The sequence below is a fragment of the Macrotis lagotis genome, chromosome 1 (assembly GCF_037893015.1).
Source record: "Macrotis lagotis isolate mMagLag1 chromosome 1, bilby.v1.9.chrom.fasta, whole genome shotgun sequence".
NCBI lineage: Eukaryota > Metazoa > Chordata > Mammalia > Peramelemorphia > Peramelidae > Macrotis > Macrotis lagotis.
Window position 1 is genome coordinate 227,171,132 of NC_133658.1, and position 26,384 is coordinate 227,197,515.

Genomic DNA, 26,384 nt, shown 5'->3' on the forward strand with positions numbered 1-26,384 from the left:
GCTGTCACTGTTCATATTCTATGAGTGACTTTGTTATAGAGAAAAAAAGAATGTATTGGTGGGCAACCTCTAATGAGAAATTTCTTGAATCACAGACATAAAATACATTAGCAACTCCATACTCAAAAGTTTTTTTAGCTTGATATAAATTTTAGCAGAATTTTCATTCCATTTACAATGTCTTTGTGAACCCATAGCCACACTCTACTATGAGACACCAGAGTAGGCTTATACTAGATGTCTAATTTATGTAAAATGGAAATAATATCTTACCTAAATAAAGGCAAAAAATTAAACAGATGATTTCTTGGAGTTCCCTTGTAGCTCTAAGATCTGTGATTCTAACAACTGGTCTCTTTTTTTTTTTAGGTTTTTGGCAAGGCAAATGGGGTTAAGTGGCTTGCCCAAGGCCACACAGCTAGGTAATTAAGTGTCTGAGACCGGATTTGAACCCAGGTACTCCTGGCTCCAGGGCCGGTGCTTTATCCACTACACTACCTAGCCGCCCCACAACTGGTCTCTTGTTTCAGTCTCTAAATATGAAGTTAGTTTTATATAAGATCCCTGGAGGGTAGAGATTCTTATTGTTTTGGAGGGCAGGGGAGTTGACCTTTAAATCTCTAGCAATAAGCATGATTCTCTGCAAATGACAACCACTGTTGAACTAAACTGTTGAACTGTTGATGTTACTGTTGAACTAAAAATATTAGAGGATAAACTTGGATTTTTGTGTTCAGATAATGACAATGATAGTAATGGGGTAACAGCATTTTCATCATCCAGTACTCCTGGAACTGACTACAAGTTCATTTGAATTCATATTCACAGCTACTTTATCATTATCATCAAAAAATTAAGTAACAAACTCAACATGGTTCTGTGCAGTTTTCAATGAAAAAACCTTTGGAAACTCCCAGTATGAGACCAGGATTAATATATGCAGATAAATACAAAGCATTATCAAATCTCTTATTTATACACTATACACTTTTATTCTTGTTCAGTCATTTCAGTCATGTCCGACTTCTTGTGACCCTATTTGAGGCTTTCTTGGCAGAGATACAGAAATGGTTTGCCTTTTCCTTCTCCAGTTCATTTTATAGATGAGAAAACTGAAACAAAAAAGTGACTTGCCCAGGGCTCGTTGTCAGAAGTCAAGTTTGAATTCAGGTCTTCCTGACTTCAGGCCTGTCGTTCTATTATTCACTGTGCCACCCAGAAGCCATACTATACATTAATGGATAGGAACATACTGAAACTAGATTAATCTTGACCTATGTCTGTTAGTCATTCCTTATTTCTGTGCCTTCCCACTACTTATCAAATAAAGTTCAGATTCTGTCTTAACATTCAAAGATCGTCATAAACTGATCCCAGCCTACCTTTTCAACCTGATTTCCCCCATTACCTTTTACTTGCTCTATGCTCCACATGAAACCAGAATAATTTATGTTTTCTGACTATATCTCATTTAGTTCATGTTGCTCCCATCTTTCTATAATGACTTTCACACTATCTTTGCCCACTGAAATCATATCTGTCTTTCAGTCTTCATAATATTATCTCTTCCATTAGACTTCTTTGTTATCATATATGGAAGTGAGCAAGTTCTTCTGAATTCTCATAGGCCTTTCTTTGTTTTTACAACCTTTATGCACTACCTAGCATTATATTTAATACTATTACCTAGCATTGTGTTTAATGATGTTTTGCTTCTTGGTAAGATTCTTAAAGTAGAACTGTGTTTGATCATTTATGAAACTACAACAGTACTTTTTCCATATAAGTTTAGTAGATATTTGATGAATGAATGAATGAATATTAGCTATGAAGATAACTTGAAAAACCAAACTTTATTTTGAACCATTTTACCTATCTGGAGCTATTCATAAATTCTTCAAAAGCAAAAACTGTTGTAGAAGATTGGCAAAGGGGAGAATATATACTATTTCACCCTCCATGGCTGAAAAATAGTTACCAGAGTCAGTTAGATGAAGAGACTTGAATGATACCTAGTATTTTGGTTATCAAGGCATCCAAGCTTTCAAATATTCACTGAACTGAATTCAGCATTGATAAAAATGAGTAACTCTAATCAGTTCCCTTCTGGATTCAGATGTGATTACATTGTATAATTATTTTAATGTGAAATATTGATTGATCATCATCTGAATAATGATAATATTAGTAGCTTGATTTTTTTCTGGCAAAATGGTAATACAAGTTTTAAATTTAAAATTTAAAATTAAAAGACCAGGAGTTTTTTTCTTACATGCTGTTTCACACTAGAAACTATTCTTTGAGATAATTACTGTTATTATAGTTATTATTTTTATTATTATCATTAATGCAAATTGAAACCACTTTGAGGTACTACTTCATACCTCTCAAATTAGCACAAAGTAAAAATAATGAAATAGCACTGCTAGCATTATGGAAGAAAAGATATTCTCATTCATTACTGGTGGAATTAAAGACATAACATCTTTTTTGCTAAACAAGTAATAATTTGTGTTATAAAATTAATTTAAATGGAAGTAGTGGTAAGCAAATATAGTTGTTGCAGCAATACATAATGTCAAAATTTTGGTGAAATATTTAAAATTAAGGAAAAAATTGTTTCTGTAATGCAAATTATGAAACTTGAGTTCAGGGTGGCCACTCTATCATAAAATTTGGGGAAAAGGGAAAGAAAAAGTAGGAATAGTGTGATATCAACCCCTAGATTCAAGGAGATGAGATTTGAGAATTTAATGAAAGATTAGATTGGATCCTATGGGCTAAAATTCTTCAGGACAAGACATCTCCTAATGTATAGGAAATTTCTAAATAAAGAATGACATGATACATAAAAGTAATATCAGAAATTCTAAACTAGAAGGGATGTCTAACCAAGAAAACAGGGAAAGGTCCTATGATAATATGGATGGGTTTGGGGAGGAAAGGTTGTTTTTTTAAACTAAAAAGAATGAGTTTTGAAGTAGGAAAAATATAACCAATTGATTTTAAAAGAATTAAGACCCAAGATTTTTAGAATAAAAGTATACACTGTTATTATAGTTACTTTAGTAGTATAGTCTCAAAATCAAGAAGATCTGGGTTCAGATTCTGATGTTGACTCTTACCAGGCGTATTACCATGGAAAGTAACTTAAACTCTTTGAACATCAGTAAGATGGGGATACAAATAGACCCTGACTCACATCATAAGGTTGCTATAAGGTCCTGATGAAATAATGTTTATATAGTGCTTTGGACACTTGACACGGGCCTTTTGTGAACTGCAGACTCTATGTTAGTGAACTGTACGTGTTGGCAGACAAAGAAACTAGTAATTTCTTAGGCATGATTCCTGGTTATTTTTGCTGTTATTGTTGTTAATGGTTTTAATTTAGCAGTCCCTATATCTCTGGAACACAAACTAGCAATTTAAATTGAACTATATTTGAAAGATTATGGCAAACAAAAATGAAATAGCAAGGAAGAGACACAAATACTGGTTGGTGGGGTTTGGGGGGGGGGTTTAACCTCAGTTCCTGACAAAAATTCTAGAATAAATTATTAATAAGATGATTAGTAAACATATATAATAGGAAATGTTGATAAGGAAAAACTAGGGCGGATTCCTCAAGAACAGGTCATGAAAAACTAACTTCATTTCCTTTTTTTTTTTTTGACAAGTCAGTTAGACTTGTAGATCAGGAGTATATCCCTAATATAATTTATCCAGATTTTAGCAAAGCATTTAACAAAGACATTCATATTATTCTTGTGAATAGAACAGAGGGGTTATGTACTAGATGATTGTATAATTAAATGTATTTAGAACTAGTTATATGACCAAACCCAAAGAGAAGTCATGAGAATCCATGTCAATTTGAGAAAGAAATTTCTAAAAGAGTTCCGCAAGAATTTGTTATTGACCTTGAGTGTGACCTGAATAATAGCATAGATGTTATGCTTATCAAATTCACAAATGACATAAAACTAGGAAGAATAGCTCATATATTGAAATACAGTATCAAGATTTTAAATTTTTTAACATTCTATAATAAAGTAATCTGTTGTAGAAATAAATGTACAATCATCAAAATAAAGTCAAAAATTCATTTTGCAAATGTAAGATTAGGAAGATATGACTATATAGAAGTTGAACTCAAAGAGATTTGAGGGTCTTTGTAAATTGCCAACTCTGTCAGTGAACTGTGAAATGGCAGCCAAGGAAACTAATACTTTTTTAGGCTACATTAAGAGAGGCTTGGCAATCAATACTTGGTAGGTGCTAGTCAGCTATACTCTTCCCTGGCTAAATCACATCCATATTGTCATGGCACTGTATGGGTAGCACATTTTAGGAAGAACCATTAAGAAACTGGGGAAGATCCAAATGAGAGTAACCAGAATAGTGAAGGGTTCGTGCCTTACACTAAGTAAAGGAACTGGAACATTTAGCCTAGAAAAAGGAAAACATAGAGACCTGAGAGTAATATCCAAGCATTGGAAAGGATATCTTGTGGCAGCTGGCACCAACAAGAGGCACTAGGAGTCAATCATAGAATTTGCAAGGAGACTTTAGACTTGATTTAAGAGGAAATGATCTAGCAATTTGATCTGTACAAAACAGAATGGATTTCTCCCCTCACTAAAGACAAGGAAATCTTCAGATTTGAGTTCAGGCCAAGTGACTTGGATGCCACTTGCTGGAATAGGTTGTAGTCCTGATTGTTTTTCAAGTGTAGGTAGAATTAGATGAATCCTTCCTGTTTAAAGGTTCTTTGAATCTTTGCTTTTTTCATCAATTTTTTTTATTAAATTAGTACTGTTTGGTGAATTGTCTCTTAGGTAGAGAATCTGATGGTGTCCTTTGAAGAGCAAAATAACCTTAAAATATTAAAGAGGCAATTGCCCAACTTCTTATAGAAATTTCCATATTTAGTCTGAAGTAAAGATCAATTACATTTCTTACCTTCAAGTATTTGAAGGACTGTCTTATAGAAGATGAAGTAGTCTTATTCTTTTTGTCCTAGAGAGCAAAAATGAGACCATTGGATAAAAATGCAGAGAGGTTAAATTTAATATTATTGTAAAGAAAAACATTTTTTAAATAAATGCTATTCCCAGTACTGCCTTGGGAGATATCAGGCTCCTGTTCATTGGTAGTCTTCAAAAAAAAGGTTTCATCCTGTGGATGTTTTGTTGAAGGAATTCTTTTTAAGTATGGAATGGATGAGAATAGTGTGCAGGTTTCTTTCCAATTTCAAGATTCTGTGATATTCCTTGATCTTCACGTACTTTATTTTTAGGTGCTTGAGACATTGTGTTAAGCAGTACACTCTACTTTTTTTAACCAACTTTCAATAACTTACCTCACTGGGTTGTCAGAAGACTTTCTCATCTTTAAAGCACTACCTATATTTGAATTATTTTTTCAAAATTCCCATTGTCCAATAGTGGAGGACCATTCAGTAGAGGCAGTCACACTAAATGCATCAGTAGCCATTATGAAAACCCATTATATAATCATGTAGTGCATGACCCTGAATCACAAAAAAAAAAAAAAGACAGATGAAATTCACCATTAACTCAGTTTAAGAAGTTGGTGATGTACTTGCATTTTACAAAAGATTCCCAACTGAAATGATTAAAAGGTTTTTTTCCTTTTCTTTTTTTTAAACCCAATTCTCACATAGCTATGTCCACTGACATTATTCACCACAACGCAAGATAAATGTGGAGTCCCAGTTCATAGTTGACATAAGGTCTGATTTAGCCAGCACCACAGCTCCTTGCAGTTTCCCAAAATTCTTTGTTTTTGTTTATTCATGGGATTTCCCCTCCTTTTTCTTTGGTTTCAGATGCGAATGTCTTTCTGGCTTATGTGGTTTCCCTATGTGTGAGGTGGGATCCATCCCCCGCATAGTCTCTCGTGGAGACGGAACTCCTGGAAAATGCTGTGATGTCTTTGAATGTGTTAATGGTATGTGGAGTTTATATTGTTCATGGAGACTATTTTGATTTTCTTTGTAAGATGAAGCGGGATGATTAAGCCTGTTCATGTTGGATTTTTATAAAACTAGGGAACAGCCTTAGAAGGGCACTGTTAGTAAATTAGAAAGAAGATGTAATTAAAATATTGCTGAAGGATGATGCAAATTAGGGGAAAATCACCTTTTTGTCAGTCAGAAACAAAAATTTTGAAATGTAATATATGATGAAACATTGTAGTCGTTCTTTACTGTATTTCAAAATTTCAAATTCTCAGATTCCAAGGAAAACAGAGACTGGGTATCTGTTATCATATTTTTCCTCCATTTAAACATCCATATAGTTCCCATAAATAAGAACAGAATTTAAGCCTCAGACACTTGAACCAGAAAAGACATTGACTTGATGGATTTGATTTGCTCCAGGCTTAAGGAGGGCATTTTTTCCTTTAGAATTTCTTTCACAGTGTGCTCTCTACTTCCATTGAAATTTGAGGAACCAGGAAAATAATTCTCATAATCAGATTTAGGGCTAGAAGGGCCCTCAGAAGTCTTCTAGTCCAAACCTCTTGTTTTACAAATGATGAAATTGAGAATTAGAGATCTAGAGTGACTTGCCCATATCACACAAATAGCATCAGATACAGAATTTGAATCCAAGTTCTCTTAATTCTAAATTCAGTACTGTCTACTACTCCACTGCCTTGCCATGGAAGATTCCTTCAAAAATAGGTCATCCCAGGGGGTGGCTAGGTGGTGTAGTGGATAAAGCATCGGCCCTGGAGTCAGAAGTACCTGGGTTCAAATCCGGTCTCATACACTTAATAATTACCTAGCTGTGTGGCCTTGAGCAAGCCACTTAACCCCATTTGCCTTGCAAAATCCAAAAAAAAAAAATAGGTCATCCCTTTTTCTCATTTTTTAATGAGGAAAAAATGATGCCTGTTGTCTGAGAATTTAGATCCAAGATTTGGAAAAGGACATTTATTGGATTTGGGGAACTGTTTCATTTTGTTTGTGATTTCATCAGCATGGGAAAATTTTGGTTTGGAAATTCCCTTCCCCAGATGCAGTCAACAGTTCATCTGAAAATTATCTTCTTTGAGGGTTGCTTTTGACTCAGTGAGGTTAAGTGATTTGTCCCAGAGTTATTAAATAGCTAGTATGTGTGAGAGATAGAATTTGAACCCAGGTCTTCTTGACTTCTAGGCAAGCTTTCTTTCCATTAGGCCATATTCTTAATTCCTCATACATATTCAGTGCTTAATAATTATTTTGACTTGACTTGATTTGCCTCTCATCTTAAAAGTGAGGAAGCAAAACTACAGTATTTCTTATAAGATAGATAAGCTAGTAATGCCAAATATTATGGTGTTCATTTGTATATTTTTTATTGAATATTTTCCAATTATATTTTAGTCTTCTTCTGTGGCACTCAAAAAAGTCTCATGTTTGATACCTCTGCTGTAGGAGATTTAAAGAAATAAGAGGCATTGCCCCTTCCCTAAAGAACTTATCAATTATTATTAGGCAGTAGGATATAAATGAAAGGGCATTGGATAAGGGTTAGACCCTGGTAAATCAATGACACAACTCTTTGCTTTCTTTTTGATGGTCACAAAAATAGCCAGGTACTTTTTTTATAAATGGATAATTGGCTCCATTTAATTCCATTCAACAGACATTTAATAAATACCTGCTATGTGCTAAATTCTATACCAGATACAATGACAAAAATGAAAATGTGTCCTTGCTGTCATGGAGTTTCTACTTCACTTCTAAAGTTAAATTTTTGTTAATCTGAATCATAAAGTCTCCCCATTCTTCCCCCCTCCAACTTTTTTTCCTACCAAAAAGGCTTTTATAATAATGTAATAGTGCCTCTGAATCCTAAAATCCCATTACTTCACATCATCACCTATAGCAGCAAAGTTTATTCATACACCTACTAATTTTGGAGGAAGAATACTTTCCCTCATTTTCTTCCTTACTTCTAGAAGCTTGCAATTTTTCATTAGTGTTTTCAGACTTCTGTTCTACTTAGTGTAGCATATGCAACCATAACTTTAAACTTCTGATCATAGGTATTTTCTCAGACTCGTTATCACATAAACATTTAAACCTAAAATAAGACTTAGTATGACTATTAGTTACAAATTCCAGTGTTATTGCTCTCTTTTTTTTGCCATTACCTTGGTAGTAAGTACTTTATACTATCATTGAGAGACTCAAATGAGATAATATATGTATGTATTTCAACCTGCAAGCCTTAAAATTTTATATAGATGTGAACTGTTATTAGTGCTTTATCATTTTAAGTAAGATAGATTATTAAGAATATTATTGTTTCATAGGTTGTTTTGAAATGGGGAAAGATATGGAGGAATCATTCAGAAGAAAAAAGAAACTGTATTATATATTCATGTCAACAAGTCAGTTAATAAGTATTTATTATTTATTGTGTGCCAGACGAAGTGTGAAGTCCTGGGAGTATATAGACAAGGCAGAAAGAAAGATAGTCCCTGTCATCTAGCAAGGAAACATAACACTTAAAAGAGAGCTGAAAGGATGTGGGAAGAGATGAAGGTTCTGAACAGTGGAAAATGGTGAAGTCTATCCAAAAACCTGATGAGAAATAAAGCTGCGATTGACCCAGTCCTTCTGTAAATGGAGGTTCTAGGAGGGGGCCATTCAATCAGATGGCAAGGCTGCAGGAGGAAGGGGTGGCTCCAGAATGTGACTTCCAGGGCTGGAGTGTTGAGGTTTCTGAGGTGCTTGTACTGGTGTGTAAAAGTATTCTGCATGTACAACTGCTTTTTACATTTCTCCCAATACCTACCAGTCTCCTTGCTAGGAATTCCTTGTTCTCACTTGATCCCTACTGTCAAAACACATCATCATTTAAAAACCAAACATCTTTAAAATAATCTACTATATGCATAATATTTATAAATTAATACTTAGTGATGTTCCCAGGGTCAGCAGACTCATTTCTTACACAATGGGGATTCTGGCACATTCAAATATATGCTAAATTTGATAACTATTTACTTGAGTGCCTATCAGTAGACAGCCCTGTTAATTTCCTTTCTTTTCTATTCTCTTCATATCTACTTTTAGAATATTACATTGTTGTTTCCTTTCCTGGTACCCAAAATGATCATGTCCCTGATGTTCACAAACATAAGACTTCGAGGGAATTATTAAAATTTGGAGTGATGAAATTTTCCTATTCACATATGGATTTTTTAACAGCCACTCATTTACTGATACGTATGTAGTTCACACCCAATGAAACCAAAGCCAGAAGCAGCTTTAGTAATTTTATCCTACTGAGAAATTGAAGAAGAGCAAAAAAAGAGACCATTTTCCTCTTGTGATTTTGTATATCATAATTGTGTATGAACTTCTATGTCACAAATATTTCTAGCATCAAATAGTTGCAGTATGATCATTAATACCACAGACTTTTAAAACCTGTACTTAGTAGACATTTAACTAATATCTGCTTAAGTGGTAGAAGTGAACTGAACTAAAGTTCTTTACTATCCATTATATTCACCATCCATTAATCTGTATACTTGTCTGTTAGCAATGCATATTGAGTCCTTCCTATAAAGCCTTGCATCTTGGAGCTATAAAATACAAAAATAATAAAACACTCTTAAGGAGTACACAGAGGCAGAAAACACATGCTAAATTACTGAGAAGACATTTTTATAGTGCAATGCATTATTGGATACAAAGCTTCTCATTCACAGCTTCATTTTAACACCTTTATTGTACTGGTCTATTTGGATCTTTCTCTTGGAGCTTACTATAGTCATAATACTGTGTTAAGAGCTTGCCTCTTTGACCATAGTGGTCAATGAAATAATTAATAATTGCTTCTCAAAGACTCATGTTAACCTTTTTATTATGCTCTATATTAGATCAACAGCCTTAAATGCATCTAATGAATATTTCCATGATTTAGTGTGATTTTTAATATAAAGAATTTTTTATAGGTTTGTTTGGATGTTTTTAGACATGTTGTTTGTCACTCTCAACTACATCTCTGCTAATTCTTTTCTTTTATTACCTATACTCTAACTAGAAAGAACTGTCTTTTCTGGTGCCTTCTACATCTATTATAATGCCAAGTATGCCTAGAATTGCTTTTATTTATAAGCAAGATTCTTCCCTTACCTTTAAAATCACTCATCAAGAGTATTGTTGTTCACCTGTATAGTAGGGTCAGTTTGATCAAAAAGCCTAAGTAGTTAATGTTGCCTAGTTTGTATAACTGTAATGATAGTTTTAAAGATGCATTTTGAGATTTTTTTCTGCAATATGAATACAGTATAATTCAGTATTTTGTTAGGAAAAACATTTTGCTTTTCTAATAAAAAATTCAAACTTTTAAATTATGAAAACTCATTGGTTTCTACCCATAGGGACCTGTAGCTTAGCCAGTCATTTCATCACTGAAAAAGAGAAGATTTTAAGATGTAAGAAATTGTTTTCAAGAGATAACTTTTATTATAAAATGAATAACCATCAACAGAAATAATTAAATCACAGTACAGAACATGGGAGAACACCTTGATCCAAATTCTTATCCTTTAATAAGGTAGAACCCAACAAATTGACAAATGACCAGCAAGCCAGAAAAATGCTTTAGCTCCATGTCCTATTTTGGGACTTCCTAAAGCACTGCCACCTTTGACCTTTTTTCCTCTTTGTAAGGCATCAGAAAATGAAAATAAATTTAAAATCTTTTAAAGGAGAGATGTTTTCTTCAACTTTATCTTAGATGTGATTTAGATGAAAAAGTTGTAATGTAAATACAAAGTAGTTTAAGTGATATCTGTAGCATACTGGAGATTCTATGGGACTTCGGAAAGGGAACTGAAATGATTGTAGAGCATAATGATGCAGAGACTTCCTAAAATCGTATTCCTGAACAAAGAACATTCCATAAGAGGGCCATATTCTTTTCATCATTTGAAATAATTTGTTTAAGTAGAATCTGAGAAAGAGCTCTAGAATTAGGGGAAAGAAACTTAACCTGAGATTCTGGTTCTAAATGTACAGACCATACTATCAGAATTCATTTCTGTTGTGCTCAATAATCAGCACTGATGTGTTAGAGATGGATATTGAGGCAAGCTGGACCCCAGATAAGTGCAAATCCAGTAATGAGAACTCTCAAAACCATGCTGTATGTAAAGTGGTATTGGGGGCTAAAACTGTTTAACCTGGAAAGTGGAAGACTTTATATGAGTAGGAAAGACCATTTTCAAGTTTTGGAAGGGCTATTTATGTGGAAGAAGGATAAGCCTTGTTTTGCTTGGCCACAGAAGACAGAATGAGAACTTGTGGGTGGAAGCTGAAGCTTGGAGGCATTTCGGTTTCATGTAAGGAAAATCTTCCTCACAATTAGTGTTGACCCAGGGTGGAATAGGATGCACCGAAATCCTTCTTGTTTGGATGTCTTCATGTGAAAGCTGTATGGCTGTTTATTAGGGATGTGATTCTGGGAAGGTGAATGAAATGGCTTTTGAGGTCCTTGAAGGATTTTGTAATTTTATAAGATTTCATAATTCTTTGATTCTATATTTTTAAAAGGGGGATCTAAGAACAGATCACTGTGGGAAAGGAATATATGGCTATGGAAAAATTCATCATAAGAAAAATTAGGGAGGCCAAAATAGTTAATTTGTAAATAAAATAAGATATTAACATAAAAGGTATTTTTTGGACATTTAATAGGCATGCCAAAAGTTTTAGAACTTAGTAGGGAAAGGACTATTTTGATTTTTTTAACTTAATGAAACACACATCCTTGGTTTTATTAATTTTTGATCAAAGTACATCCATACAAATATCAAAAACTATTTGAAAAATATCTTATGCCAAGTCCCCCTTGAATGGACCTTTTTTTTTTAACTCCTAGAAACGAAACCACCTTGCGTTTTTAACAATGTGGAGTACTACGATGGAGAAATGTTTCGAAGGGACAATTGTCAGTTCTGCAGATGCCAGGGAGGTGTTTCTATTTGTTTCTCTGCTCAGTGTGGTGAGCTGAACTGTGATAGATACTATGAGCCAGAAGGAGAATGCTGTCCTGTTTGTGAAGGTAATTTCTCTAATAATAATTGAGGCCTAATAAATTTTGCTAGTTAAGTACAGAATAGTGAAGCATTTTGAATGATTCAGAAACTTAAGTAAGAATGTCACAATTGTAATGCTCGCCTGATCCTCATGCAGATCCATGAAAATATTGAAGGAAAGGTAGAAGAGGACATGGAATTATTAAGTACTGACTGTGCTAAGCACTTTACAAATATCTGATTTGATCTTCACAACAACCCTGGAAGGAAGGTGCCATTATCCCCATTTTCACAGATAGAAATCAGAGGCAGAAAGCAATTAAGTGACTTGCCTGAGATGACACTTCTAATATCCGAGGCTGAATTTTAACTCAGGTCCTCCTGACTCAAAACCCATTCCTCTATCGACTCTCACCTAGCTTCCAAGAACAGAACCCATTTTCTTTCAAATTTTCCTCTATTTCTCACTCTCTTACCTTTTACCTAATCTTCTATATACATCCCATTTTTAGGAGAGATGGCACAGGGTTTTAGAGTGCCAGAATTGTAGTCAAGAAGACCTGAGTTCAGTTTCTTCAACTGTAAAATGAAATGGAAAAGGAAAAGAAAAACCACCACAGTATCTCTTCCAAGAAAACCCCAAATGGAATCAAACAGGACTGAAATAACAAGAACATTACTAAGAGAGTCATCATGGTAATACAGCCATGTGAAATTAGTGTTGTTTTAGAGGGCAGAATTGGGAGCAGAGAGGCAAATTTGGGCCTGAACTTGTTTCTATTTCTCTCCCATCACACCCCCATACCACTCATCTTTGAAATTCATAGAGAGAATTTTAGATCAGGAACACACTTTAAAATCAATCCCCCTTTAAAGATGAGTTCAGTTTTAAAGAAAACTAGTGAATGGCAGATCCAGGACTGGAAACAAAGTATCCTGTACCCTTTCTTCTGTACTACACTCCCTTTCCCCAAAGAGGAAGATTCTCATAACCCTGATGTTATGGGGACACCAAAACTAGAGCCAAAAACCTGCTGTTTTGTGCCTTTCTCATCTCAGCTTCTGCAGTGAGAGGATATACCCTATGATGCACACATATACACAAATATCTGTTCCTCTGTATCCAATATCTATTATTTGTGTGTCTGTCTTTTTTTGTATATTTGTGAAATGGCATTCTTCTGAATCATATGTATGTATATATATATGTATATATATATACATACATACACATATATTTGTGTATATATATATGTATATATTTACATATTGTTTGTTTGTGTGTGTGTGTGTTTGTGTGTGTGTGTGTGTGAAGTGGAGATGCAAAATAAAGATGTATCTCAATATAAAATCATTTTCCAGATCTTTGATCTCATGAGTGTAGAGCTCCTGTAGTGAGAAACTTTCTTCTATCAATAGAGAATTTGGGACCCTAAGAAGTGACGTGACTTATCTGGAGTTCCAACCAGGAACTTGGATGAACTTGACCCCAGGTCTTACTAACTCCAAGGCCATTTCTTGCTCCACTATACCATGCTCTTAACTCAGCACCTTTTTGTATTTTTTAAGTCATAGCATGGAAAAATTTAATGTTGAAAAACAATAAAAAGTTACAGATTAACTTGTTTCTTTGTTGTTTAAAAATTAAATTCACAACCTAACCTTAGAAAAAATATATCTCTGTCTTAGAGACAGCAAGGTGGCTCAGTGGATAGAGTTCTAGGCCCATATTCAAGAAAACCTTAGTACAAATCCAACATTAGACTCTTACTGTGTGTCTTTGAGAAAAATCACTTAACCTTGGTTAGCCTAAATCGACTGGAAAAGGAAATGGTAAATTAAGAAAACTCCATAATGGGGTCAAGAAAAATTGGATATAATGGATCAGCAACAAATGTCTCTGTCTTACCTCTTAAAAATTGTTTTGTCCAATATCAGAAGAAGTTGGTTCAGTTCAAACAAGTCCCTGGGGGGGGGGGGGGGAACCTGATCAGAATTTTAACTTCCTAATTTATTTATTTTTTTTTCCTCACTGCTCTCATTCCACAATGGTGTGTAAAACCATGAACAGGTTGATCTTGTCAAAACAGAGATAGAAATTCCTGCATAATACTCAAATGAATTATCTGGGCTCAGATCCTATTTTGTTTCACTTCCTGAAATTCAAGTCTCATCTCTGAATACTTATGAAGTGACATGCAATATTTTAAAATAGGGATCTAGAAAACCTAAACCATCTCAAAGTTGACTTCCTTCTTCTGTGAAGATTTCTTTTAAAAAAAAAAATCTGTCGGGGCGGCTAGGTGGCATAGTGGATAAAGCACTGGCCCTGGAGTCAGGAGTACCTGAGTTCAAATCCAGTCTCAGACACTTAATAATTACCTAGCTGTGTGGCCTTGGGCAAACCACTTAACCCCATTTGCCCTGCAAAAACATAAAAAAAAAATCTGTCTACTTTAGTTGATCTTCCTTCCATCTTTCCATCTTGAATTGATCTTAGCAGCATAGCAGCCCATCTCACTCTAGCACTCCTTTCCCCGGCATACAAGTAATTGATTGAAGCTGGGTTGAATTTAGTTTTTAAGTTTCGCTGAGGAGGGGAAAATAAAATCTTAAACTTCATGATTTAGGAACTCTCATGATGAGAGTACTTAAAGATTTTGCGTGCAGTGTTGATGTTCTCATCAAATAACCTCAGAAAGTTTTTTTTTTTAACAGTTACTATCCTTGGCTGCTTCTGTCCCCAACCTTGGCTGCTGCTTGGCTGCTCAGCTGATGGGGAGAAAAATAGCTGAGGCTTACAGCCTTTCCTTCATGGCACATGTACTGACCCATGGTATGTCCAAGCATACAGCATAAAGAATTTCACCATAGGAGGAGCCCATTGTGCCTCTTCTTATCTTGAACTTTTCCTAATATACCTAAAAGCATCAATGTGATGCACTTCTTTTTGTCCTAGAAGAAATCATATAGCTATTGTTAATTGGGGGGGATATATTATTATTTCCATTTTACAGGTCATAAAATTGAGGCAGAACAAAACAATTTAAAAAGAGTTCCTTAGATTTCTGTTGCCAATCCACATCTCAACTACCAGTGTTTTCCAAATTTTTAAACTAGAACCCTGCTGCATTTGTTTTTTGTGCCACAACTCTCTTGTTCTTGGTACTATGTCATGATGGGCAGACATGAATTTATCACAATGTTACCAACACAAAAACCTTTAAGAGACTCAGACAACTTTGAACTCCTGCTCAGCACAGTGGTAAAAGCACTCCAATTAACCATATTTTCATGCCTAAAAACTATCTCTAGGTAAAAATAAACTACAATTAGAATTCTCCTTGATCTCACTGAGAACTCCTGCTTTGATTTAGATCCCGTGTATCCCTTTAACAATCCTGCTGGCTGCTTTGCTAGTGGTCAGATACGAGCCCATGGAGACCGTTGGAGAGAAGATGACTGCACATTCTGCCAATGTATTAATGGAGAACCACATTGTGTTGCAACAGCTTGTGGACAAAGCTGCATGAACCCTGTTAAAGTGCCTGGAGAATGTTGCCCAGTGTGTGAAGGTAAACAGTGAATTCTAAACAGTGTTTCTCTAAAGGTCTTGTGGAGGATGGATGGATGGATGGGTGGATGGATGGATAGAAAGCATTTCTAAATACTTATTTTTTGCCAAGAAGTATGTGCCAAGTCTTGGGGGTGCAACTAACAAAGTTCTGTCAAAGAACTCATATCCCATTTGGATAAGGCATCGAATAAAGAAGGTATAACTACAGGATGGATGAAAATCCCAGGAAGTCCTAAGGTATTACTCTAGTTGGGGCTCCAGTAATATCAGGTGTCAGTAGCTAAGATATCACTGCCAGATGGAGTGATGAGGCAAAAGTGTGAGCCCTAGAAAATCTTAGAATATAGTAGCAGAGCAGATGGTAAAGCCTGATGATAGTTCAAATTTGGAGGTATTCAGTTTGCCAGGATTTAGGGTTAGGAGAAGAGGAACCATCCTTCCCCTCTATAAACGAACAGTTACTTGAATCTATAACTGAATCCAAGGAGAGAATAATTTAATTAACCTAGGAAAATTGTGTAGCATTTTCCCAGGGGAACATTCTGAAATGGTGATTCCCATCTCGACCAAGCTATCGGCATTCGGGAATCTTGGATGGATTCTGAAATGAAACAGGAAGTCAAGGGATTGTAAGGGAAAGATAATCCCAGGGATACTGGGTTGTATCACCACCTGGTCATCCTGGATAACAGATCTTTAAATTTCTTCTCCTGGGTTTTTGTATGTGGCTTTATTTTTTCCTTCTTAAATTACCTTTTGTTTCATGCTTTTACTGGTTGCAAATTAGTTTCATTTAGATAGTCAAAATAAATCAATTTAAGCAGTCCTGAAAATGGTGTTAAATAAGCCCTTAGAACAGTTTGGTCTTTATTGTGCACTCTTGTAAACATGCTTACATTGAGATTTCATAATGTAAATAAATAAATTTTAGGCTTCAAATCAATTTAAATCTAATTCACACCCAAAAACAAGAAATAAGGATAAAGAAATATGGTCTAGGTGGTGCAGTAGATAAAGCACCGTCCTTGGAACCAGGAGTACCTGGGTTCAAATCCGGTCTCAGACATTTAATAATTACCTAGCTGTGTGGCCTTGGGCAAGCCACTTAACCCCATTTGCCTAAAAAAAAAGAAATATGATCTTTGTGTCACTTAAAACTTTATAAAGCAACAGGTGTTTTTAAAATACTTAGGCTGTATTAGACACCTTACTAAGAGCTAGGAATAGAAATAGAAGAAAAAAAAATTAGCCCGTTCTTTCAAGGTGGTTTCAGTCCATGGGTGAAAAGCAGGGCAAAGGAGAGGAGCCAAGGGGAATGAGAACTATAGCAGGGAAGAGAATGGCTAGTCTGAGTCCATTGTCCAAATAAATGGGAACTCACTGATGAGAGAAAGGGACCAGCATAACAAAAGGATGTTGTTCCAGGTTTAAAAGACAGTTGAGTCTTGATGGTGAAGTTGGGAAGAATCAGAAGCATATCAAGGAGGAAAATGAGAAGGGAGGAAATGAAAGCTCATGCTGTAACTGTGTTCCATGTCTAACATTTGAAACCTCAAAAAGCATAGGAATGGTGATTATTTTTGCCAGCTTTCAGAAGGAATTTCAAAGCCCACAGAGGTTGTTCAACCTAGAATGAACCTTTACCTCTAAGCATCCTACCCACCTTGGACCTCAAGAAAGTGGGTGCGGCTACATCAGTTATTGTTTGAATTGCCTCAGTTGGACAGCATTTCCAATTGTTAAAAGGCCCATGTTCTTATGTACCTCTCTTCAACACTGACACCTTCTGAAAAAGATATCTTTACACTCTTGTTCTGCCAACACCTTTTCCTTTCCAGGTATGAGATTTTACACATACATAGATTTCTTGAAGTCAGACTGATAGGTTGAGGGGAGAATTTGTCTGTAAAGCAAAATGAATTTAAAAGAATGAAAATCAACTATGTTTAAGAATTTTTGTGCTTATTAAAATTCCTAACAAATCATTTCAGAATTACATTTCAATAGAGGATTCATTCCTGAATGTCTCTATTCCTTCCCAAGTTTAAGATCATAGCTATAGAGAGAAAGGGGAACTGAGAAGTCAGATCTAGTCTTAAAAATCAGAAATCACCTGACTGACTTAATTTACATTTCTTCAAATATGTCCCATGGATTTCTGTTGTTCTAAGAGATCAGGTTTGTGAAAAGATTTTAGGTGCTAGCAAGATTTTCCCTCAAGTTATTAACCATTAAATGTGTCCTCAACAACTCCATTGGTAGTCTGGTAAAACCTATGGACTTCCTCTCAGAATAATGTTACTCACATTCTAATTGAAAGAAAACTCAGAGGTTAGTGAAAATAAAAGATATAATATTTTTTCATATCCAAGTTCACGGACTTTTCTGAAATCTATCAATTTATCTCTTATGGATGTGGAAATCCTTAAGTTTAAAAAAAACACTCTACAATGAATAAGAAATTATATATACATTAAAATTTCCCATGATAAATAATTGTTCATTATGAAAACAGGCCTAATTTCTTTTTGTTTCAGAATTTCCCTCCCCCCCACCTTTTTAATCCCAGGACATTTAATCTCCTTCTTTAGTTGCAGTGACATCACCTGAAAGATAGAATAATACTTGTAGAACCAATCTTATAGGGATCTAAAGAGATACCAGAGATAATATTGATTTTCAAAGCTTAATGTGTACCTCTGATGATGATAGTCATGATAATGATGTTTTTATAGATACAATTTTTGCTGAAATTTATTTAACACCAAATTAATTTATAAAGCACTGCTCTAAGGGGCTATACCTATCAAGAGTCTTAAAAAATCATATAAGAACTTAAGCTCTGAGTCTCTGTAGTTCTATTAAAACCTTGACCTTCCTCATTACTAACTTTGAAACCGATAAGCTGCCGCATTTTGAAATTTGTAGAGAAATCACCTCACACATCCCTCCTATACTTGAAAATACATTTTGATGAGACATTAAATAAGTTGCATAAAATTATAACAAAACTGTATGCTATAAGAAATAATGGATAGACTCTCCAGTGCCCTCCATAGTAGACACTCCTTGAATGAAAATCTTTGTACTTGATTGACTATTGAAAAAAAATCTGTTTAATCTATTAATCTTGAAACAGAATTTAAATCATAGAAGTCATATATAACTAAAAAAGAGGCCCCTCCTTAGCTTTGAATTCTGAGAAGGCAGAGACAGGCTCTCTTGTTACCCAAGGGAAGTGGAATGGGGTTTGGAAACTTACATTCAAGAAACTGTTAACAGACCAGTGTACCTATGCCACAGAGTGCATGGAATGGAGTAATATTGGAAAGGTGTATAGGGGTAAGATGTTGAAAAGTCTGTCCAACATAGGAGCTTATAATGGATTCTGAAAATAACTGAAACTTATCAAGCAGTGGGGTAGCATGGTCAGACTGATGCTTTAGTTAAAAAAAATCTTGGAAACTGAATAAAGGATTAATTGGTTTTAGAGCCTCTTATTGTATTTTGCATAATTCTTGGTGGGAGTTCTCATAAGATCCAATTTTCTATGATTTTAAAATTGACATTAAAAAAATTAAGGGATAATGTGAGCATGTTCACCACTTGTCATATTCAGATGAGTAGTGGGTTTCATATGAGCCACCTATCAATTTACTATTAAACTTTAATGTTAAGCTCCATTTAATTATAGAGCTGAACTGAAGGAATTCAAGAAAAATGAGAATATGCCTTTGAACTGAAATCATTCACTATATGTCTCACTATGATGTACAAATGACTTCAATTACACCAAAAGAGAGACCACAATATAGGAAAGGGGGGGAAACAGCATATTTCAGTATACAGGGATTGGTCTACTTTAGGGAGAAGAGCAGAGAATAACTATACTATTTAGTTATATTTAATGCACATGACAAAAACCTCTGGTGTTGCATAGCAAATGTTAACACATTCTATTACATGGATTCACTCAGGCTTAATCAAGTTCCAAAGTCATATGAAAAGACCCAATTAAAGTTTGTTTAGAAAGGACTTTTGGTTTTAGGCACTTTGTATGTTAATTCATGCATCATCAGTGTGATTAACAACCTGTGTTTTTTTATAATTAAATATACACTTTTTTAAGTGATAATAGAACTCTTTTAATGGTGCCTGGCTTAATACTTAAGAGAAGTTTCGTTTTTTTCTTTTAGAATCTTAAAAAAAATTCTGGACTTATTTGATAGCACACTCAATTCATAAGTACATAAGTGTTCTTTAGATGGACTCAAGTACTCTTATGATTAAGTCATACAAAGTTAGTGTCAATACCCCATCCAGGTGTGGAGATTAGAGGACCTAACTTAAGTTACATTTGTTTATTTTGTTTCTTTTTATCTCCCCTCCTCTTTTAACTTATTCATAGGATTTTAAAAATTTTTTTATTTTCTGATAGCTGTAAAAATTTATCTAGGAATTCTATAGAAGATATTTATTATTTTCCATTAAGGAGAGAATATTTGCATGTGATATGCCTTATCTGTATGTAAGGAAGTGGGTTTATCTAAAACAAAATCTTTTATTGGATAAATTCCAGCCTTCTTGGTTCCACAAACTGAAGATGCAAAGGGCTCTGAATTCAGGCTTATCTATATCACTACCTTTTTAAGCTGAAGTACCTTGACCTCTGTTTTGTACCTCTGATCAACTAAAGGGAGATAGCCACAGAAGTCACTATAATTATAATATTAATTGCATTGGAGTTAGAAACTAATATTTTTTTTAGGTTTTGTTTTTTTTTTTTGCAAGGCCAATGGGGTTAAGTGGCTTGCCCAAAGCCACACAGCTAGGTAATTATTAAGTGTCTGAGACCAGATTTGAACCCAGGTACTCCTGACTCCAAGGCCAGCGCTTTATCCACTATGCCACCTAGTCGCCCCAGGAACTAATCTTGAAACATGTTCTGCAATTCAGAACTAATAGTCTATCTTAAGTTTCTTTGGATTGCACATAGATTAAGAATTCTTAACTTTTTTATGTATCATGAACACCTTTGGCAGTTTGGTGAAATAGTCTATGGAGGAGCCCTTCTTACAATGATGTATTTAAATACATAAAATAAAATATACGGGATTAAAAAGGATTTTAATTATATTGAACTATATTATCAAAGTTTGGTTTAAAAAAACATGGATCTCAAGTTAGGAATTCTTTGCATAGAAGGATATGCAGGGATAATCTATACAAGTTTAGTTTTTTGTTTGTTTTTTAACAAGTTTAGTCTTGTACTGGCCCTTTAAAACTAAGCTTGTTTAAAAAATACACCAAAAATGACTAAGCTTGTACAGATTATCCCTGCTTAATACATACTGTCAAGTTATTGATTGGTTAAATATACCTGGTCTAAGATCACAGACCTTTTGTTGTCATGACCTGAAATGAATGTGTAGATAAATAACAGCAGGCACCATGGTCCCATGACTCCTAAATATATGACTTCTAAACTGCAATGCAGTTCACTTTTCTGCATTTTTTGACCTAGAATCCTGATTTCAATCAAAGATTGAAGGTCTTCAATTAATCTCTTCAATTCACCAAAAGATTGCAATATATCACTTAGCTTTCCTGTGTTGCTATTTTACATACTTATTTTTATAAGATTTTGTGCACATGCCTCTACTATCACTGTAATATCTTATCTCAAGGAGAATACCATTTCATTACAAACTTGGATTCACAATCATTTTCCCTAAATAACAAGTTATTTTGAAATGAAAGCTAACAAACACTGCATGTCAGGTGGAACCATAGCAGGTAGATCATTTCTGCTTCTTCATTTATTAATAATTAAATAAACAAAGGGGTCAGGTATCCTTTGGGAGAATTTTTAGTTGAAGAAGCATGTGACATGTACGATGTTTTTTGGTCCTCCTGTCTTGATGTCTTAAGTTTTGGCAAACTTCTGACCAAAGACCACATTGCTTTGGTGTTTCCAAGGCAACCACAGGCAGGACTAAAATTTCAATAAATCTAGGTGCTTTTTTAAGGATGAATTAATTAAATGTTTGACCAAATATAACCCCCCAAATGATGTTACAAATATCCAAATGGCCCTTAGCAGAAAAAGTTTCCCCATACCTGACTAGAGTGGTTAGCCCTTGCCTGTCAACCAAAAAGTTCTTTCCTCCAGGATTTAATATATTTGATTTGGGAATAGTTAGCATTTACATAATTCCTATTGTGCTAACATGTGGGTCATTGACACCTTTGGCAGTCTGGTGAAATAGTCTGTGGAGGAGCCCTTCTCACACATTGGTGTAATTTGATTAGAACCTCACAGACCCGGGAGGTAGGCACTGTTTTGATCTCCATTTTACATTTGAGGAAACTGAGTCAACAATGGATAAGTAACTTTTCCTGGATCATGCAGCTAATAAGTATCTGAGACTAGAGTATAACTCAGGTCTTCCTGATTCCAGGCCCAATGTTGCCCTCACTCAATCTCTTTGTGCCACCCAAGTGGTATTGTAGATACAAGCTAAAATATAAAGTACAGATGGAACAAGTGTAGTGTTGTGAGGATTCTGGATTTGGAATTTGGTGAGAAATGAGTTTTGAATACTGTTTCCCCTATACTAACTATTGGTGTAAGCATAGTCAAGTAACTTAATCTCTCTGAGGCGAAGCTCCAGATTCTCAACTTGTTAAATGGGAATTTAAAAAATGTGTAACATATATATATATATATATATATATCTTGTGAGACCCAAATGGGATACTATGTGTAAACTACTTTATATAACAAAACACTCTATAAACACCAGCTATTATTGGGGAGTAACAAGGGAGGGTGTTTTTTTCAGTTCTGAGAACTTTGTTACTTAGGGCTTGGGGGAAAATGGCCTGCATTTTTAATTTCGTGTTTTGTTGGATTGAGGGAAAGTGTTGGAATGTAGCATTGGAGTGATATAATCTTGATTTGTTGCTCTTTCTGTGAATTGGATTCTATTGCATTCCTCAGCTTCCTTGTAGTAGCCCTAGGTGGCAATCAAAAATAGAATGACTTATAGTACTTTTGTGTGCAAATGACTTTTCAAGAAAACTGTGGTTTTCTCACAGTACAGTGGAGAATGTTATGGACTTCCTCAGAATTCACATTCAGTGAGAGCTACATGAAGAAGTATTTATTCTGTTTCTGCACTGGTACAAAGTCAGTACTCTAACAGGTAATGTGCTGTGGTACTAATAAGTTCTGCTTAAAGGATCATTCAGTTACTGTTACTATTATCTTATCAAGGATGAGTTTGAGTCCCATGGACTTTTCAAGATCAGGTTTTAGACAGACAGTGAATAACATGGACATTATTTCTTTGGTCTTTTAAATGAAGCAGATATTGGGTATTTTCCAAGCATTGCTGGTAGAAAAACCAGTGGGGTGGGACAGTTTTGCTCATTTGTTTCATGTACATATTAACCAGCACAGCCTTAAGACACTCCAGGGATTCTTGTGTATAGACAGATAGTTTGCCATTGCATTCTTTGATGGCCTCCTAGGGAGGAAAGGTCTCTTTTCATGCCTTGCCCCGCCTCCTTGGATGAGGAGAAGGCTCTGTAAAAGTTGCCTGTTTTGAGATATGAGGAACCCCTTCCCTGTAATATTGTAGATCCTTAGTAAATGTTTGTGAAATTAAAATGTTTTTTGAAAGGTCATGGTGCTTAAACCATAGAGCCCATGCTAAGATATGTGAATTGGAGGGAGCCAAAATTTGAGAGCAAAGATCTATGTTGCATATCACTTTAAAGCTCAATTCAAGGACCACCATCTGACACACCTTTGCTTCTGGCTCCTTCTCCTTAAATAATGTATTTATTTTGTATGTCTCTTGTCTGTACTTAAATATGTAAATGCTGTTTCTCCCAAATGAATGTAAGTTCTTTTAGGGCAAGGGGCTGTTTTTTCTTTAGATATCTGGCCCCTAACTTCATGTCTGGCACATAAGTGTTTGTTGGTTATTTGCATGATTGATGTCTTTTTTTTTAAGTTGGTTTTTTTTTTGCAAGGCAAATGGGATTAAGTGGCTTGCCCAAGGCCACACAGCTAGGTAATTATTAAGTGTCTGAGGCCGGATTTGAACCCAGGTACTCCTGACTCCAAGGCCAGTGCTTTATCCACTGCGCCACCTAGCCACCCCAGATTGATGTCTTTTGACCTGAAAGATAGTCTGTCTTCTTAGCTCAGCAGATGACAGGAAAGTTATATGCAATAAAGTATGAGAAGAAAGTCAGATTCAAAGACCAAACAGATCGACTTGTCCCTGGTTACTAATCTAAGGCAACATGTGTAGAAAGCAATCTATCTACTCAAAACTGAGCCAGTTGTTAGGGTACAAGAATTTTGCTTTAGAACATAAGCCAAATGTAGGTAGAAAGAAAAGATCAAGGACTAATTACAAAGAATTTCCAAGATCTGGAGCATTGAGATCAATGGAAGACTGATCATCAGTGAGGCAGACAGAAGGCCAAAGTCTGAGGAGGAAGAATGTTTGAGATGTTTTCCTTTGTAAGGAAAGGGTAAGAGAGTCCACAGACTCCAACTCTATGAGCCTAACAATGAAGGATCATAGGTCTAATTCTCACAATATGACTAAAATGTGACAGTGAGGGGCCAGTACTGGGGTGAATTATAGGGAAAGGGCAATTTTCCAAAGGTCCTACTTTCCTATACAAGGAGATCTGTGGGGGGGTTTTTTTGGTTTGTTATTTTTTTTTTAATTAAAGTCACCAGTTAAATTGAACAGGAACTTAAGAAGCATCAGAGGATAAGATCTGGGAGGAGAGGAGCAGTCAGGAAGGAAGAGGAAACTTTGCAGAATGAGCTTTATTTCCCTAGACCAGGATTCAGTCTTTAAACCATTGTAAACTTGTCAACTTCCTCTTTGATTTGGATTCTTTCATTAAACACTTGAAAAAAATTAAAAGTTCCATTTCCAGGGAGCAGAGGAAGGAAGAATTCGAAACATAGCCATGTGCTCTTATAGAGCTAAGTTCAGACACCACAGGTTGAGTCATAGGAAACTTAGGAAACAGAAATGATGGTAGCAACAGAAAAAAATGTATAGGAAATGGCAGTGAGCCACTCTGGAGTTTGCTATGTGGCTTGCTGTAGTAGGTCCATGGAAACATTTGAGTGATTTCTGGTACCTTAAATATATCCATTCAGAACTTCATTGACTAACTGGCTAAAAACTAACAGTTTTAGTGATTGCCAGGATCATAGGATCATAGATTTTGCACTGAAAGTGATTTTAAAGGCTATATAGTCCAATTTCTTACTAAGTTAGCATTTCACACTGCTGACTTTCTGGGCCATTCTACCAGTAGTAGATAAATCTGAAGTCCAACATCTCATTTAGTGTGAATACTTTATAATTTTTTATGACTAGAGGGCTGCTCTGTCATCTTTCTTATTCCTTTTTTGTTGTTCAGGTTTAGAGATTAGTGACCATGCTCACTTTTGGAAGTTTGTTTTTGGGTGGTTTTTTTTTTTTTAGAGTGCCAGGATTTTTTGTTTTGTTTTGTTTTACTTTTTAGGAATGTGTTTTTCTGATTGGTTGTGGCAAAACCCATGTGTTGAGGTGCTTCATTATGCCAGTCAAACCTGAGAGTGATGCTATAATGCACTTCTTTTAAAGTTAGGAGCTCAGGAAGCTGCCACTCATCCAGCTCTCCCCATGCTGACATCTCAGTTTTAAGGGATCAGTCAAGCCCTTTTAAAAATATGGTTAAAAAAAATCTTCCTCAGTATTTTATCCCCATTCATGTTGATGTCATTGCTTGAATCAAAAGTGAAATTTATTCTAGACTGCCCTTGATACCTCTCTCTCTCTCTCTCTCTCTCTCTCTCTCTCTCTCTCTCTCTCTCTCTCTCTCTCTCTCGGCTTAGTAAGCAGGGTCCCAAATGATTAAGTTGCTTCTTATATACAGAGGAGTCTAGCATAGTTTTGCTGACCCCAAAGGGTCAAGAAGTCAAAAGAAACTACTTTGTCACAAGTTTTTAATGCCACAATAGAGGACAAGGGTCAAAACTAAATCTGTGTGTGTTGTGGCAGTTTTGGACACTCTGCTATTATTAGTAAGGCACCAATAATAAAATATTCATAGTATTTGTTTTGATCCCTTAACTCTAAGTATACTGGAAACTAGTTCCATTTTTCCAATTCCATAAAAGGTAACTGAAGCACAGAATCGGTCTTTTTTATTGTTGTTTGTCCAAATAAGGCTATATATGGAAATGCATAGTAAATGACTATGTGGGGAACTCAGACCTTGAACATTTTTCATGGATTATTTTTCTATGGTTCTTAGTGTAACTTTGAAGAAATAGACTATCAAATACATACATACATACATATATATATGTATATATAATATATACACATACATACATACATTATATATGGAAAATGTGAAGATAAGCCTTTCTCTTGCTGAAACTTTTGCATGATATAGACTTGTGATTTTGACAACCATGGGACAAAATTGTTTTTTATCATTTCAGAAACTTGGTTCTGATTTCCATTTTTGTCTGTGGTTATTATATTTAGCTAATGGTTTGTATCTAAGCAGAAATTAATATAAAGTTTGAGGAGATGGTGTAGTACCATAGAGAAGTTTTAGTGATGGAAGATTTGATTATTCTATGTCCCCAGATATCTCTTCATGAAAAGGATGTAGTTCTTTATTACTT

The 26,384-nt window shown here is 35.1% G+C and overlaps 1 protein-coding gene across 4 annotated transcripts in view; it reads left to right on the top strand.

Annotated features, from left to right (window-relative positions):
• Positions 1–26,384, top strand: part of CRIM1 (cysteine rich transmembrane BMP regulator 1) — a 241,272-nt gene that overhangs the window by 141,245 nt on the left and 73,643 nt on the right. For 3 of the 4 annotated variants that reach the window (XM_074209689.1, XM_074209690.1, XM_074209692.1), the window contains exons 5-7: positions 5,855–5,976; positions 11,922–12,104; positions 15,456–15,653. In XM_074209689.1, the coding sequence (XP_074065790.1) occupies positions 5,855–5,976; positions 11,922–12,104; positions 15,456–15,653 (503 nt within the window). The remainder of the gene's footprint in view (positions 1–5,854; positions 5,977–11,921; positions 12,105–15,455; positions 15,654–26,384) is intronic. The other variant, XM_074209691.1, reaches the window with a different exon arrangement.